At 39.3% G+C, this 18727-nt stretch overlaps 1 protein-coding gene across 2 annotated transcripts in view; it reads left to right on the top strand.

The window, feature by feature from the left end:
• Positions 1–2389: 2389 nt before the first annotated feature.
• Positions 2390–18727, top strand: part of LOC147331930 (thymocyte selection-associated high mobility group box protein TOX-like) — a 63238-nt gene continuing 46900 nt past the window's right edge. The window contains exon 1 of one of the 2 annotated variants that reach the window (XM_086288260.1): positions 2390–3008. In XM_086288260.1, the coding sequence (XP_086144386.1) occupies positions 2904–3008 (105 nt within the window). In that variant the 5' untranslated portion in view covers positions 2390–2903. The remainder of the gene's footprint in view (positions 3009–18727) is intronic. The other variant, XM_086288259.1, reaches the window with a different exon arrangement.

The raw sequence follows: 18727 nt of genomic DNA, 5'->3' as shown, positions 1-18727 counted from the left end.
ATTTAAATGCATTACTTTTCTACCACCACATCTGAAATTAGAGACAACATTGCAGTTTTTCCATTTGCTGTTTTTAAATGAAAGTAAATGATTTTCACAGAGAGACAGACCATCACACTTTCTCACATCAACATCTATAATATGGTAAATTTAGAATAACCACATAATAAACTTGCCCTTTGATGGACTGGAGACCTTTCTGGGAGGAGGGGGACCCCAACCCCAATGCAACCCCTGATGCCCCCCCCCCCCCCCCCTCCCTGCCTACCAAAGTTCACACTCATTTATTTGTTTTCCCGTCTACAACTAAACCTAACACTGTCCCAGAGTATACCTCCCAGACTGAAAATTAGTGTCATTATTTCTGCTTTTGAAGTCCTCCCCACCCCATTATTTTCTCTGTGGCAGCGTTTTGGGACTTCAATCCACCTTTTAGGAATGCTGTTTGGGACATCTGTAGACAAAACAGCAAACAAAAACTGTCACACCATACTGACCTGATAACAGACTGAAAAATGACGGCTGGGCTGAACTGTATTCTGATCTGTAATAAAGTAGATGCTGCATCAACAAAAAGAGTTTTAACCCAGTATCTGAACCTTTCCATCGATTTTCTGACAGTTTCATAGAATGTGCTATGATGCTGATCAAAAACAAAAAAATGAGCTAAAGGACAAACAGACTCTGGCTCAGCTTCTCCAGACAGGTCCACCCACTGCTTTCCTTTCTTGTTTCTTTACATTCTTGTTTCTACAAGTGCATATTCTGGTGCATATTCATCGTGTGTAGTCAAAATTTGACATTGCACAGCTTGTACTTTTGAAGAGAAAACCTTTGTCTGTTGAAGTGACATCAGTTTCCATTTACGTAAAGGCATTCTGACAGAGGAATAAAGAGAGATGGTGTACTCTGCCAACACCAGTTAGACTGCATTGCTCAAACTGAAAAATTAAAAATTAAGTGCAGTTATCACAGGCCCTTTAAACTCTGGTGGAAACATTACTTGAATGTCAGGAGAATGTATTTTAAAGGTTCCACATACCACCTTAGTTCGATAGATTGATCTGCTGCCAGTTCAGGCTTTATTTCTGAACTAGCTCTCAGAAACTCTTTGGAGATCCAAGGAGAAATATGGACCACCAGATTGATGATCATGGCTCCACTGCTACCAGAGCCAGCTCAGACAAGAGAAATGAAAGTAAAATTTAGCTTACTTGTGTAGCATCAAAAGAAATGTGAAAGACGGTATCAGGCCTGGCTGGCCTAACCTGTTTTTTTGTACAGTGAACCTGTAGCCTGAAAATTTGCATTAGGCTACATTCTGCTATAGGTTCACTGTAGCTACCACCAGTGTAACCACCGAATTCAGAAGAGAATGCAGAAGTGTAATTAAATTTACCAGTCAGTCACTGATAGGGTGACCAGGTGTCCTACTTTATGAAACATTGCACAGCATTTCCATCTTTTCTGCCCCTGTCAGACATCTCTAAAGACTGCCTTTTATCCAGTGGCTGTGAAGAGAGCAGGAAGGGCTGCCATTATGGGCCAAGTCACACTATGCATATTTCAGCAGACACGATGGAAACTACCACAAAGAAAGGGAACTGCAGCTACAACAAAGACTGGAAATATTCTTATCACATGGGTGAAGCTGGTAGAAGGCAATTCTCAGTTTTTGCTTAGCTTTCAGGTGTATTGTATTTACTCAGAAAAGGAGTGTGGAAAGTTGAATAAAAATATTAGTATTATTAATTATAATAATATTAATATTAATAAATAAAAGTCCTGTACATGCTAAACATTGGTAACCTGTGTAGTTTTGTGTACTTGTTTTTCATACATAACAACATTTCAGTATACCTCAGCAGACTGAGTCATTAAGCATGTACAATTCTGGAGTGTTCTGGAACAGGTTCATTTCATAGAAAGTGGGAAACAACAATATTCCTGCCTTGTTGTCTCTGGCAAACCTATGTCCTGGTAAGACTAAACTATAATGATTAGCCAAAGTTTAACAGATAAGCCAACAAGCTGTTCAAGGTGATGACAGTCAAAATTAATACATAGACAACAGCTAACTGTACAGCACTGGCTGGACCTTATAACACTCTCCCCCCCTCTAGATGGAGCACGTGCTGCCATAAGCTCCATCTTTTTTTGCTAAGGTAGCTGCAAACGCCTCATACAGTCAGTTACCACCAAAATAAAGTCACTCTCTGGGGAATAGTATATTCTTTTAAATCATTCATCATTATTTTAGTCAGCGTGTTAATTCTACGAAAAGCCTGAAAAAGGTAATATTTGTATTGTCATCGCTAAGCTCTTATTTTTTTCTCCTGACAGAACCCGGGCTTTGTGAGGTGAAACGTACTTCCGGCTTCGTTGTGGCTAACTCTCGCTAACTTGACAGAAAAGCTCTTTGTATGACTGGTCCGCGAGGCACCGCAGCACTGAGCACACGCGCAGCGGCGGCATCAGCAGCAGCAGCAGCATCAGCAGTGGAGGAAAATTCAAACAGAGTCCCAAGCAGGGACAGACAGGGTCCACGACGTCCCCTGTCCGAACCATACACAGGGCTAACGGACGCACTAGAGGAAACGGTGCTTTTTAAAAGCACTACTTCATTTTAACGTTTGTTTTTAACGTGAGAAGTACGTGAACAGGGAACTTTGCTCCCCAGAGCAGCAGTTTCTTGGGCAGGAAAGCCGGTGTGTGGAGAACAGCGTCAGCCTAAAACTTCGCTGCCTCTCACAGCTTGGTTTAAGAATTATTTCACCAGTTAGTTTTGTCTTTGAAAAAGTTGTTTTTTTAGAGTAAGCTCAGGTTTTTGTTAAATCTCTTTAATTTTGAAATTACAAAAGCAAGGAAAGAAACTCGGAAGAGAAGTGGATGTATTTCCAGCCATGGATGTAACAGTTTACCCGCCTCCTCCTCAGTCTCTAGCCGCGCCAGACCACAATAGATTGGGACAGATTTCCTACCCTGACCCGGCCTTTGGGACCAACAAGGTAAGTGGGGGAAAGAAAGCAAACTACCGCACATAGGCTTCTTCTGTTAGCAGATAAAATACACTTTTGTGTTGTCTTATTCTGACTTATTAGTCCCACTCAGCTGTCTCCCCTCTCCGTGTTCATGTTCCGCGCCCTGCCAATTAAGGGGTAATTAATTGGCTTGTTAGGCTCCAGTTAATTATCGTAGTTACTGAAGGTAACTACATTTGAGTGCTTCTTTTTATATTTTTCACTCACTAGAGGGTGCAGAGCCTGTAATTTTATTCCGGCTTTGTCGTCTGTGATGTGATGACACCTATAATTAAAAAGACGCCCACCGGTAATAGAAAGGCCATCGGGTTTAAATATGCTGCATATTTGAAGTCCAAACAGAAGATGTATGTTTGGAATGAAAGAGATGGCAAGCATGAGGGAGGAAAACAGGAAACCAGGATCTCTTTTTGTAGTATGCTTACAGAGGTGATCTTGTGTAGAATTTGCAGTACTCGTTTCTGATTCTATCTTGGTCAAGGTGAATGGAGTTTGGGAAGCAAAGGTCAGGGTTAGATTTACAGTAGAAACCTGGACCTGATAGGGATCCAGGATGGGTGGATGTGGATGCTTAGCTTATAGGTAGATTGCAGTTAAGGACAATCCATCCCCATCCAGTGTATGGGGATGTTTGTCAGAGTAAATTGTCTTGGTTCAATCAAATCATGCCCATTTGACAGTGAAAAATTGCCTAATTATTTAATTAGGTTTAGCTAATGACTGCATCCAGGTGAATTGACTGCTACTATTAACCTCGATTATCCTCTGTCTCAAATAGACTGGTTCATTTTGTAGTTTGGTACTTTTAAATAGAAGTAAAAAAAAATAGTAATAATGAGTTCATTACAAGAAAATACTGACTTTAATGAACTATTAATCAATAAATCATTCTAAGTCAATTGTGCACCTGTAGTTAAGGTGTGTTGAACCCTTTCTCTCTATTTTCTTTTATACTTCAATTTGTTTTATTGACATACCATGCAAACAACAGCAACTGGAAGTTCAAATTAAATACTCATGTCATATGAAATTCTCCTAACAAACCCGTGCAGTAGTTTTCATGATCGGATGAAGGCCTTTTAACATCAAAATATCCATCAGGTCACTGACAAAGCATGTAGGATTAGTGTAAGGGTTGGATTTCATTCTAGCCACAAGCTAAACATGCAAATGTTCAGAAACTAGAAGAACTAAGTTTCCAAAGCAGGTTATATACATTCAAGTTTGCATTTCATTTTTTTTCCTGTAGAAACTTTTCAGCTAGTGCTGGAAAAAAGGTTGGAGGTTAACCTAACCCAGACTCTACTCGTAATCCTAGATTGGTCGCTAGTAACCTACTTCAGAGGGTAAAATGTAATGCGCACTGGGGGAACCAACAAAGGCAGGCCTGTAGCCTGATGTCATAACTTTTGACTCCACCTTTTCTTTGTTTCCACTGATGAGTTTAACTGAACTCTTTCTCATACGGTTGGGTCTGTCCCATTGCGTCTTTGCCCGACAGTTCAGACCTGATTATTTCCGAAGCTCTGGAACCCCAAAAATGCCACCGTCAGGATAGTTCCTTCATTGTTGGCCACATGAACAACTGGAGACCATCTAATGAAACAGTCACACCAGCTACGGTGCTGTTGAGCTCGCTGACAAGACAGATGTTAGAAAATATTATATATCAGAGAATGACACTTCAAATGGAGAGAACTTACTTACAAATCACAAATTATGGGATGGGGCTGTAAAGTGGAAGTTGATTAAAATCAGTGAGAACCCATATTTCCTTTGGTGAAGCCCATTTTGAGTTCAAGACTTCTTGAGTTGCTTGAAGTGGTTAACCAATGATAGACATATTTAAATTAGTATGCTCATTGTTAAGTTCTTGTTCAATAATAAAATATGCTGATATACGTGTATATGTGCTGGAATAAGAAATATGCTCGGCTGATGGAGTCTGTGTATGCCACCGCTCTGTTTGGATTATGAAGCAGTTTGGTAAAAGTGGGGAGACTATTTCTTGACTCTGACATGACTGTGCTGTGTGATCTCTGATGGTGCATAAATGTAATTTTTCTTTGAATAAAGTACAAAAATAGCAGATTTGGAGAACTTCTAAACTATATGCAGTTTGTAGGTCATGGAGCAGAAGTGATGACAAAGCTGTTGTGACCTCTGACCTTAATCTGTGGTTATTGGGCGTAAGCAGCACATATGTTAGTTATTCCCCCATTTTTTTTTTTTTTTGATTTATTTATTTGTTACCGTAATGACCAAACTCACTGTGGTGTATACTGGGCTGTGTTTTTAAGCTCATAATCACATCAAGTGTGGAAAGGCCCCATATAGCACTGCGCCATGTTGTTGCTAGTGTGTATTTGTTTCAGAAAGAGGGAAGGAGAGATAGAAGATAAGAGCTCGGAGGATGTGGAGAGAGAGCAAGCCTGTGTGGTTGGGGGTAGGGATTGGAAAGAGAAAGAGAGAGAGAGTTGTTGGGGGTAGGGATGTTGTTGATGAGAGAGAGAGAGAGAATGCGAGTGAGGGAGAGGGAGACGCGCGCACACACACACACACACACACAGAGGAGGTAGAGTGTGTGTAGTGGGGGTGGGGCCACCAAGGTTTGTACTATATTTTTTTTTTCCTCTGTGTCTTGATTCACGGCCCTGTCGGCCTGATAGAAGAGATCATATTACTGCATAGAGAGGCAGAGAAAAACTGAAGAAAAGGGAGAGAGGCCAAAAGTAGGAGAGTTGATTAAACATTAATTCAGTTCTTTTAAAGACGTACTTGAGCTTCTTGGTTGGCTCTGAATCTGAAATGAGTGACTGTTTTCAGGAATTCAACCTCAAATACAGAGCAGTTTTACTTTTCTAAAGTGGCAAAATAAGTCTGATTGCACCCTTTGCTCTTACACCAAAGGGTGTAATGCAGGCCATTTACCATTTACACCCTTAAAATACACTGCATTGAATAGCTTCACGGTGAGGCCCATGCTACTTTTAGCTTGTGAGTCTCTCTGTGTTACTGTCTGTGTCTGTTTGTATATCTTTGGCAGAATGTGGTCTTAGAATCCTCACTTCATCAACAAATGGATTAAACAAGCTAAATTATCCATCAATCCAAAATAATCCATTCTGATTAGAGCTCTGCATTAAGGCTGCTTTATAGCCAATTCATAACAACCTATTTCTCAAGGTTGAGTATGACAGCTACTGATAATGTAGGGTGTTTAATAAAAAGAAAAATGTTGGTGCAAAAATAATGAGTAGCTTGGTTGTGTGGAGAAATGTAATAAAAAAACAAAAATAAATATAAAGAGATAGTTTACAGCCGAGCCTTCTGGCATGCAATTGGCTGCAAATAAAAACCTTGAAGAATTGCAAGTAAACTGTGCAGCATATCTGAATACAGTCAGAATTTTACAGATGCGTTGCTACATGTTAATGGGTGTAAAGTTCAATAAGAGGTTGTTGTCACATAGGGTTGGGTGATTGGACGAATATATCGATAGTTTTTACAAGGGCGATTTATTTCTTTATTTACCAGTGAGTAAGTTTGCTAATAATGATGGAGCTAATAGATGCAGTCGAACAGAAAAAAATAGCACTGTTTTAACAGCACCCTCTTTCATCTGCGAGCAAATGCACCCTCCTCAGAGTGCGCCCAAATGCTTGTTGTTGGAGCTGCAGAAGCTGGTGATAGCCTAGCATACTCAGGTGGATGGTGGACACGTACATGCTCATGCAAGTTAGTCGTGTTTGAGTATTTTGCTGGCAAAGTACTCAAACAATTTGTACATCTGCACAAGTGGCATGCCGCTTTGGTCACATCCTTAGGTATACCTCTTTCATCTGGTTTAAAGCCAAAGAAATCCCAAATTGGTGACTATACATATATATATATATATATATATATATATATATATATGATAACATTGCCCTGCCCATCAAAAAGTCTGCGCATGCGCAAATGCCCATCGGTGATTGTTGGACTGACGATTGGAAAATTTTTATACATCGCCCAACTCTGTTGTCACATGATTCTTCCACCTCTGTCCAACATTGCTTGTGCTTTTAATATAGAGCTGGGCGATATAAGATTTTTTCATATCACGGTATGTTTTTTCATTTCAGGCGATAACGATATATATCACGATATAAGCCAAATAACTATATTTGTAAGATTTAAATGTGCCTTTGCTCACAAGTAAAATGTGAAATAATCAGCAGCTTGTTTTTATTTAAATATTTATTTCCCATAATAAGTTCAACAGGGTAGATGTACTTAAGGAACATGAGACTTTTTCAGATAAATAAAGGCAAATATTGCAAACTACATAAAAGGCAGCCGCTAAAGTGTTTAAGTTTCAAAATAGAACAAACAAAACAGACTAAATTGTCAATTCCACTTAGAAACAAAATATTAATTCTAAAAATAAATCTTAGTTTGTTTTACAGAAGAACAGACAAAATTGACTAACTTTTGTCAATATCAAATAAACTGAGAACTAAAAGGAAATTCTCAATCTCTCCTTGTTGTATAGCTTAGCTTTTCAAACAGTTTTAACAGTTACTTTAGTCTGCCAAAACCCGAATGACGAATTAGCGTTTTCAGTCATTGAGCATGCACCGGTTTATTGTATTTTCAGACTTGCTTTCAGCACAATTTACAGTGCGCGCTACTCTGTTTTTTTGTCAGACTTGAAATAGCCGAAATACCTTCACACTACGGAACTTCTGTGGCTCTTCTGTTCGACAATCTCTCCGGCATTGGAACCATCATCTGTTTTCTCTTCGGTAACCTTCGGTCACACTCTCGTTTGATTTTTCTCTAGTCAGCACACTCATTTCCTCCATTACCCGGGCGGCACGGCGGCTGGCTGCTTCCCAAACAAATACACATGTGCGGCTTGGCACTTGTGCTGTACGTAACAAGTCACGTGACGCTGTGGCTGTGATTGGTTCGGCTCTGCGCTAGTTAATTTGGATTGGTTGTAGGGGTGGGCGACATAAACGATATACGATAGAAACGATATAAATTTAGCCAACGACAGAGATTTTGACTCTATCGTGATAGCGCATGTTGATGATGTCATCAAGCTGTGCCTGTTTTGGTCGAAAGCATCGCAGCGGCTAAAACCATTCTCATCTGCAAATTATGGCGGGCTACAGTCATAGCAAAGAGATCTCGTCTCTCACTCTTGAAATATGGGGAAAGCCAAAAACTGCGCTTCCTCCACTTCCGTAACATTGATTCATTAATGTTGAATTCTCTCGCAGCTGCTCTATTCCCATGTTGTTGCAGTATATTAATAACTAACCTCGTATTGTGGATGAATAATCTCAGTTGTTCTCCTAGCTGAAGTTTGGCCCGTGTATAGCATCCTGCTATACGATTGCATTTGTCCCTGACCACCAGAATCCCACACATTAACTTTTATCGAGTGGAAAAAAAGTTGGCGTTTATCCTCCAGCTTCACTGTGCTAATGTTATGCTAACATAGCTGTATTGCTAGCAATCACGTAGCACAACATTATATACCAGGTAGTCCAACTTCAGTAACCCTGCAAACGTCACTGCTGTTTAGTTTTCTGTCTTCATTTATGTTGGAAGTGGTAGCAGAGCTGTACGTTTTAATTAGTTTCAAAAATCTCTCAGTCAGAACATGGTATGAAATGTTTAGGTGTAAACTAGCGAGCTAACTTCCTGTTAACTTCTAACTCCGTTAAATTTAATAAATTCTGTTTTCATGGATGCATGGATATTAAACTTAATTGTTACACCCGATAAAGCAGCAACGCTGATGATTTTATTAAAGATGAAATAATTTAGACCGTTTTTAACGCTTAGTGTTCGTTTGACTTTGGGACCTGACAATCCATCAAGCAGTGCGGCTTACCAAAGTTGTACTAAAACATTTTTTAACAGATTTCTGCAGCCAAAATCAGTTCGAGGTCAGTAAGCACAACCAGAATTCATACATAAGGCACACTCTCAATTTTTGAGAAAATTAAAGGATTTTAAGTGTGCCTTACAGTGTGGAAAATGCGTTATACAGAAGAAAAGAATATATCGTGATATTAGAGCTGGGCGATATGAGATTTTTTCATATCACGATATGTTTTTTTCATTTCAGTCGATAACGATATCTATCACGATATAAGCCAAATAACTATATTTGTAAGATTTAAATGTGCCGTTGCTCACAAGTAAAATGTGAAATAATCAGCAGCTTGTTTTGATTTAAATATTTATTTCTCATAATAAGTTCAACAGGGTAGATGTACTTAAGGAACATGAGACTTTTTCAGATAAATAAAGGCAAATATTGCAAACTACACAAAAGGCAGCCGCTAAAGCGTTTAAGTTTCAAAATAGAACAAACGAAACAGACTAAATTGTCAATTCCACTTAGAAACAAAATATTAATTCTAAAAATAAATCTTAGTTTGTTTTACAGAAGAACAGACAAAACTGACTAACTTTTGTCAATATCAAATAAACTGAGAACTAAAAGGAAATTCTCAATCTCTCCTTGTTGTATAGCTGAGCTTTTCAAACAGTTTTAACAGTTACTTTAGTCTGACAAAAGCCGAATGACGAATTAGCGCTTCCAGTCAGAGACTGAGGCTACGTCCACACGTACACGGGTATTTTTGAAAACGGAGATTTTCCGTTTTCGTTTTAAAAAATAATCCCGTCCACACATAAAGGCAGAAATGAAGGAAAACGCTGCTATGAACATGCCAAAGCAGCAGGTGGCGCTAGATTCCTAACCGTGCAGAAATGTTGGCCAATCAGAAGTCTAGAAGCCTCGGTGGGAAAAAGTAAACAAAGCTGGGGCATAGAAGCAGAACCGAGTCGTATGTGTGGAGGGACAGTAACTGTGTGTATATGTAAGCATTTAAACACTGCAGAGAGTAGAATTAACAGTAACAGTATTGTAGAAATTCATTTCACCGAAACAATAACGTGGCGCACAGTGTGACGCATGCACCAGTTTATTGTATTTCCAGACTTGCTTTCGGCACAATTTACAGCGCACGCTACTCTGTTTTTTGTCAGACTTGAAATAGCCGAAATACCTTCACACTATGGAACTTCTATGGCTCTTCCGTTCGACAATCTCTCCGGCATTGGAACCATCATCTGTTTTCTCTTCGGTCACGCTCGGTTGATTTTTCTAGTCGGCACACTCATTTCCTCCATTACGCGCTGGCTCCATTACCTGCTGGCTGCTTCCCAAACAAACACACGTGCAGCTTGGCACTTGTGCTGTAGGTAACAAGTCACACGACGTGACGCTGCGGCTGTGATTGGTTCGGCTCTGGGCTACTTAATTTGGATTGGCTGACCTTTTTTTTTTTTTTTTTTTTTTTTTAATAGGACAAGAGCGGCGAGGTCTATCGCGATAGCTTAATTTCTCTATCGAGTAAAAGTTATATCGCGATACATATCGTTATCGTTCTATCGCCCAGCTCTACGTGATATATATTGTTACTGCACATGCTTTAAATTATATCGCGATATGAATTTTAGTCCATATTGCCCAGCCCTAATTGGCTGTTCTTCTTCTTTTTTTTTTTTTAAGAGGACAGGAGAGATGAGGCCTAGAGCAGGGCGATATGGCCAAAAATATTTATCACGATATATATTTGACAATTTGCGATAACGATATAACTGACGATATATTTGATGCGAGAAAAATACAACTCCACAACATTAATAGCGCAAAAAGACAACCTTCCATTTATTTTCACTTAAACAAGAAGCTGGTTTTTATGTACATTAAAGCTTTATAAAAATGTAACAGTGCAAATGCAAATTCCTTGCTGAAAGTTTAACCAAAAGGCATTTCCAGTAGAAATGGGCTGACATATCCTGAGCATAACCATGTATAATATCCACTGAAGTTAAAAAGAGGTGCTTTGCAACATTAAACTGCAGTGTGCAGTACGTATTTTTTGGACCATAAGGTGCACGGGATTATAAGGCACATTAAGCGAAACAAAGCAGTCAGATAAATCAAACTTTATTAAACTCATTCTTCTTGCTTCCTCCACTTCTGTACCATTGATTCATTAATGTTGAATTCTCTGGCAGCTGCTCTATTCCCATGTTGTTGCAGTATACTAATGACTAACCTCGTATTGTGGATGGATTATCTCAGTTGTTCTCCTGACTGAAGTTTGGTCCGTTTACAGCATCCTGCCATGCGATTGCGTTTGTCTCTAACTATCAGGAACTTTAACGTTAACTTTTATAAGTGGAAAAGTGTTAGTGTTCGTCCTCCAGCTTCACTGTTTATGTTATGCTAACATAGCTGTGTCGCTAGCGATCACGTAGCACATCATTATATACCAGCTAGCCCAACTTCAGTAACCCTACAAACATCACTGCTGTTTAGTTTCCTGTCTTCATTCATGTTGGAAGTGATAGCAGAGCTGTACGTTTGAATTTTTTCAGAAATCTCTCAGTCAGAACATGCAATATCATGCTTAGGTAACTAGCGAAACTAGCGAGCTAACTTCCGCTAGCTTCCTGCTAACTTCTAACTCCGTTAAATGTAATACATTTTGTTTTCATGGATGCCTGGAAGTTAAACTTTATAGTTACACCTGGTAAAGCAGCAATGCTGATCGTTTTATTAAAGATGAAAGAATTTAGACAGTTTTGAACTCTCAGTGATGCTGCAGTGTTGTTTGACCTGAAGAATACGGAGTTTAGGACCCAGATTACTCCCAGATTTAAGAGCATCTTAGTCCGACAAATACGACAATAACAACGGCCGCTTGCATGTTCTGCAAAAAAATGTGCTTTGTCGTGTATCTGACGGACAAACACCAAACCAGTTCCACATCACTGAAGTTGCACCATTTTTACAAACCAATTCTGGTTCATCTGTTTCACTCAACAAGCGGCCATGTGCATATGAAAACAAAGGCACTGCGCATGCGCGTTTTACTCCCATTCTATCGCGATGTTTCATTTCCCTATCGTTGCCTAACATTATACCGGTATTACCGTGAACGGTATAATATGGCCCAGCCCTAATGAGGCCTATCGCAATAGTTTAACTTTTCTATTGAGAAAAAGTTATTTCGCAATACATATCGTTATCATTCTATCGTCCAGCTCTATTTTAATATACAACTTTCTATTTCATCTGCATATACACTGTTCTCCACTTTACTTGGGCATTTGTCCATTGGTAAATTGATTGCCATTTGCAATTAATTTAGTAATAAACAATTCCCCTCTGTCTCATTTTAAAAGTTCAGTTGCTGTTGTCGTTGTGTTCCTGAATGTTTCATCTGCCTCTCGGAGGGCTTTCAGCTAGCAGTTCTTGTTCTACTCAGAGATCCTCTCAGTGAACAGGAGGGCAAATTTAAAGTGTTCATGTCCACAGGTCGCCAGTATCCTGTTTAGAGTTTGTTTTACAACTAGCTCTTCTCACAGAAATTCTCCCTGTATGCTAATGGAAGTGTTATCACAGAAGGCCAGATGCCTGAAGACTTGATATGTAAGGTAACATCTTCTAGCTTCTGAAACTGTGCTTGTTTATGGCTAAAAGCAGGGCTCGCAAAATGTCAAAATCCCTGTTAGCCCTTCGGGCAGGCACTATTCAGTTTTTGGTAGCCCAAAATAAATTTAAGTAGCCCGAATAAAAAAAAAAAAAGAAAAAAAAAAAAGGACAATTTTTTCATTAATGTTTTGTTTCCTTGTTATACTTTAATGTATAATATTGTAAAGGAAACAAAACATCAATCTAAAAAATTTTCAAACACAAATTACAACAAATTACAATCATCAACTCAAATATTTGGTTCTAATTGAACAGAAATTTCTATGAACTTGCAAGAACTGTGTAGAACATGAATCAGTGTTCAGTAAGAGGCAAGTGGAACCAAGATCTAGGACATTTGCTTTTTGAAGTTTGCAAAGACTGCTAAATCTTGCCAGTGGTAGTTCACTCTACAACATAGTACGCTGTTCTAAACAGCTTTTTCAGGACTTCTTGTTGTACTTGGTTTATTTTTAGTATGTTTTTTGCAATTGGTGTTTGTTCTGGGAAAGATACTGCAGACTGAGCAATAATGCATTTCTTGCATTTCTCATGGGTTCTGATGGGGTCTTTCTTAAAATGACTGGTCCCAGTAACAAAGGCGCTTGTCGACTCAGAAATCGAGGGAAACTCACAACACACCCGGCAGAACATTATGTTATTTAGCTCGTCATATTCCAGCCACATAAATTCTTTTGTCCATGAAACCAAAAAAGCTGCGCTTTCCTTTTGCCTCATAGTCTGATTTGTCATGACTTTTCCGTTTTGTGGTAGGCTTTTCTTTGGCTGCCCCTTCTTCACCCTGACCTGTCTTGTTTGGCTCTGCAGAACTAAAATACCTGCGTAAATCCATCTGCTTTTACACACATACTTACATAACGATCAGCAATTCTCTGCGCAATCAACCTCTCTCACATGTTCAAGCTTGCTGCAGGAGATTTCACTTGTCATGTTTGATAGTTGATAAGACGATGCCAGAGGAATTGTTGCGCAATTAATCTGTGACTTACCAATCAGTGCTGCCGCTCTCTATACACAGTTCGCGCGATCGCAAAGTCAAAGCAAAAAACAAGTGCAAATTCAAACGCGATTTCAATAGTTCAATAGTTTCAACGAATCAACACCCCCGAGTCATTCTAACTACCAGAAATCTCGAAGCACAGGCCGAGGGGGCGGTGTGGCAGCAATTTTTCACACCAGCCTATTAATTAACAAAAGACCAAGACAGACTTTTAATTCATTTGAAAGCCTGATGCTTAGCCTCGTCCACCCCAGCTGTGAAACTCAGAAACCAGTCTTACTTGTTACCATCTATCGTCCACCTGGGCCTTACACAGAGTTTCTGTCTGATTTCTCAGACTTTTTATCTTATTTAGTGCTCAGCTCAGATAAAATAATTATTGTGGGTGATTTTAACATCCATGTAGATGCTAAAAATGACAGCCTCAACATGGCATTTAATCTGTTATTAGACTCAATTGGTTTCTCTCAAAATGTAAAAGAACCCACCCACCACTTTAATCACACTCTAGATCTTGTTTTAACATATGGCATAGAAACTGAACATTTAACAGTGTTTCCTGAAAACCCTCTCCTGTCTGATCATTTCCTGATAGCATTTACATTTACAATAATTGATTACACAGCGGTGGAGAGTAGACTTTATCAAAGTAGATGTCTTTCTGAAAGCGCTGTAACTAAGTTTAAGAATATAATCCACCTACTGTTATCATCTTCAATGCCCTGTACCAACACAGAGCAGAGCAGCTATCTGAACGCTACCCCAACAGAGGTCGATTATCTTGTTAATAATTTTACCTCCTCACTACGTACGACTCTGGATACTGTAGCTCCTGTGAAAACTAAGGTCTCAAATCAGAAGTACCTGACTCCGTGGTATAATTCTCAAACATGTACCCTAAAGCAGATGACTCGTAAGCTGGAGAGGAAATGGAATGTCACAAATTTAGAGGATCATCATTTAGCCTGGAGAAATAGTTTGCTGCCCTCCGCAAAGCCAGAACATCTTACTATTCATCACTGATTGAAGAAAATAAGAACAACCCCAGGTTTCTCTTCAGCACTGTAGCCAGGCTGACAAAAAGTCAGAGCTCTTTTGAGCCAACCATCCCTTTAACGTTAACTAGTAATGACTTCATGAACTTCTTCACAAATAAAATTTTTATCATTAGAGAAAAAATTACCAATAATCATCCCACAGATGTAATATTATCTACAGCTACTCTTAGTACCATTGATGTTAAGTTAGACTCTTTTTCTCCAATTGATCTTTCTGAGTTAACTTCAATAATTACTTCCTCCAAACCATCAACGTGTCTTTTAGACCCCATTCGTACAAAACTGCTCAAAGAAGTCCTGCCATTAATTAATTCTTCGATCTTAAATATGATCAACCTATCTCTAATGATCGGCTATGTACCACAGGCCTTCAAGCTGGCTGTAGTTAAACCTTTACTCAAAAAGCCATCTCTAGACCCAGCAGTCTTAGCTAATTATAGGCCAATCTCCAACCTTCCTTTAATATCAAAAATCCTTGAAAGAGTAGTTGTCAAACAGCTAACAGATCATCTGCAGAGGAATGGTTTATTTGAAGAGTTTCAGTCAGGTTTCAGAGCTCATCACAGCACAGAAACAGCTTTAGTGAAGGTTACAAATGATCTTCTTATGGCCTCTGACAGTGGACTCATCTCTGTGCTTGTCCTGCTAGACCTTAGTGCAGCGTTCGATACTGTTGACCATAATATCCTATTAGAGCGATTAGAGCACGCTGTAGGTATTACAGGTACTGCACTGCAGTGGTTTGTATCATATCTAATAGACTCCAATTTGTACATATAAATGGAGAGTCCTCTTCACACACTGAGGTTAATTATGGAGTTCCACAGGGTTCAGTGCTAGGACCAATTCTGTTTACATTATACATGCTTCCCTTAGGCAGTATCATTTTAAGACATAGCATAAATTTTCACTGCTATGCAGATGACACCCAGCTCTATCTGTCCATGAAGCCAGATAACACACACCAATTAGTTAAACTGCAGGAATGTCTTAAAGACGTAAAGACCTGGATGGCCGCTAACTTTCTGCTTCTTAATTCAGATAAAACTGAGGTTATTGTACTTGGCCCTGAAAATCTTAGAAATATGGTATCTAACCAGATTCATATCACCCTATTAGAGCACTTCGCTCTCGCACTGCAGGCCTACTTGTTGTTCCTAGAGTATTTAAAAGTAGAATGGGAGGCAGAGCCTTCAGTTTTCAGGCCCCTCTTCTGTGGAACCAGCTTCCAGTTTGGATTCAGGAGACAGACACTATCTCTACTTTCAAGATCAGGCTTAAAACTTTCCTTTTTGCTAAAGTTAGGGCTGGACCAGGTGACCCTGAATCCTCCCTTAGTTATGCTGCAATAGACATAGGCTGCCGGAGATTCCCATGATGCATTGAGTTTTTCCTTTCCAGTCACCTTTCTCACTCACTATGTGTTAATAGTCTCTGCATTGAATCATATCTGTTATTATTAATCTCTGTCTCGCATCCACAGCATGTCTTTTATCCTGTCTTCCTTCTCTCACCCCAACCGGTCGCAGCAGATGAGCCTGGTTCTGCCGGAGGTTTCTTCCTGTTAAAAGGGAGTTTTTCCTTCCCGCTGTCGCCAAACTGCTTGCTCATAGGGGGTCATATGATTGTTGGGTTTTTCCTCTGTATCTATGAAGTGCCTTGAGGCAACTTTTGTTGTGATTTGGCGCTATATAAATAAAATTGAATTGAATTGAATGTAGATGTTCAGATGTAGTTTGTTTTGATTTATTTTCCCCCAAAAAGTACCTAACAAAAAAATCTGTGGGCAGATCTGCTTTTTAGATTTTGGTCTCCCTCTCCTCCCTGTACCTCTGTGCCGCTAGTGAGGCACTCCTTCTTTCTCACCCTCTGTTGGAGAGTTAGTAGGCACCCAAAGTTTATGCGTTGTGGTAGAAAAACAACAGACATGTTCTGGCACGCTCTGTGATTGATCATTAAACTTGTAAGTTTAACCAACATTGCATCAGGGCCAATGACTTATGTACAGTTGCAGGTTATTTAGTTACACAATGTAGTGCTCATCCCCACATCCAGCTGTGAAAATATAGAAGTTATTGTCAATGTGTTATTTTTGTAAATCTTAGAATTCACTAAATGTTTCACACCCCCTGTCTTATTTGTAGGGCGTCATTTGTGTTGCACGTAACATTGATTGACATCAGCTGGACTGTGCTCTCGCTGCCAGATGGCATGGTGTATTTTTAATTGGAGCAACAATGTGTGCTTCATTCTTCTAGTTCATTTCTGGGTTTTGTACTTTTTGTTAACAAAGAAACAGAAGGTAAAGAGCATCAGGCTCGTCATCCCTGTGGCCAGCTGCTAGTTTTAATGAAAGTATATACAGAAGTGAGTTGTGCTGAACTGTGATTGGCTGACAGCGCTCATAGTGACTCTGAACAGATGTGAAAAGGAGAAGGTAATTTGATCCAAAAGTGAATTCACTGTAAATCTGAAGTACCGTGAAGTAACATAAGTGCATATATGTCAACACAAGTATTTGTGGTGAAACTGTATGCAAGTGAGAAAGGAATGAATAAAGACTCACTGAGAGAAAGAGAGAGAGCCTAATGTAAACATGATGATTGGGTAAGCTGGGTGAGGTATTTCTAAAGCAAATACTGAGGAAAAAGTGGACATGGCGGAAAAAGCAGGGCATGAGACAAGAACAGAAAAACATGGGGGATAGACAGTAAGCTGTAGCTATCGAGTAATCTAGTTATTTCAGTATTCTATGGATTATTTTGTGTTGTTAATGAGCAGCAATAAATATTCTAAAGAAAAAATACAGGTTGTTCAAATCAAACTGTTCATGTGTTTAAAAATTGCAGTGTTTTAATTGTTTAACTGCATACAACATCTGTGAAAAACCTAAACCCTCGCATTGTGTTTACATGCAATATCATAATCTTAAAGAAAACATGTTCTTAAATGTAAAATAATCACAAGTACAGTCATGTCAAGGTGTACATGCAACCTAAAGTAAGGCGTAAAATCAAACTGCCTTTACTGTGGAAGGCTTTCTTACATTAATATGTAGCAAAGGAGTTCTGACAGTTTTGTGTCTCCTGGATATGAGGGAGATTTGGTGTGTGTTCCTGTGAGTGTGTTTACATGTTTAAGTGTGCAAGTGAAGGGGTGAGTGTGTGTGCCTTTAAGCCTGTAAAAAGAATACGTGGTGCCTGCAATGAAGAATGGCGAGCAGTCTTCTTTGCCCTGTATTTTGATGCAATGTTTCCTGGTCCAGAAAAAAAAGGACTTGATGATGGTGTAGATGTTAATATTTAATGTTAATAATCATTCAGTGTCCAACCTAACAGCGTTTTACCGGTCGAGGTATATTTTTACTGTCCTGTAGAAGAAGGGGGTGAAAAAAGCTCTTGTTTTTATATTTTTAATTAATCTTAACTCATTCACTGCCATTGACGTCTATAGCCGTCAATGGCAGTGAATGAGTCAATGGGTTTAAGTCATTCACTGCCAATGGCTGGCAGTGAATGAGTTAATACTTATATTTTATATTAATCTACATAAATATGGCCTCATACACCCTGCTGTGTAAAACAAACAGCCATGGATGGGCGCAGCTACAAAGTTTGCTTTTCTTCACTTGGATCTTATTGAACAGGGGGTTTGATTTCTGCCAGCTGTTGTCAGTAAAGGTTTTAATGGCAGTTACAGTAACAAACACTGCTCTTTTTGCCGTCTCTTCATTCGCCTCTTTGCTCTTAACGCGCGCGCGCGCGCGTGTGTGTGTGTGTGTGTGTGTGTGTGAACGCGTGTGTGTATAGACCGACTCTGGCTTCATGTTAAACTCCTTCCATAGTGACAACTGAAGCATTGGAGCAAAAAAATTTGCGTTGAGGACTTTTTCTAATTGAGTTATTCAAGTTACTCGATGAATTGTTGCAGTCCTAGTAGACAGCAAGGGGAAAGACGAGGATTTGTGAAACACAGAGATTTTTTATTTTATTTTTTTAAAGAAAAAAAAAGATGGAATAAGCGAAAATAGAGAACTGAACTTGTCACATCT

Source organism: Aulonocara sp. 'chitande type north' Nkhata Bay, linkage group LG4 (assembly GCF_057382095.1).
Source record: "Aulonocara sp. 'chitande type north' Nkhata Bay isolate Kocher_YH1m ecotype deep benthic linkage group LG4, A_spYH_male_GT1.1, whole genome shotgun sequence".
In the NCBI taxonomy this organism is placed as follows: domain Eukaryota; kingdom Metazoa; phylum Chordata; class Actinopteri; order Cichliformes; family Cichlidae; genus Aulonocara; species Aulonocara sp. 'chitande type north' Nkhata Bay.
This window is presented reverse-complemented; position numbering and strand designations above follow the sequence as displayed.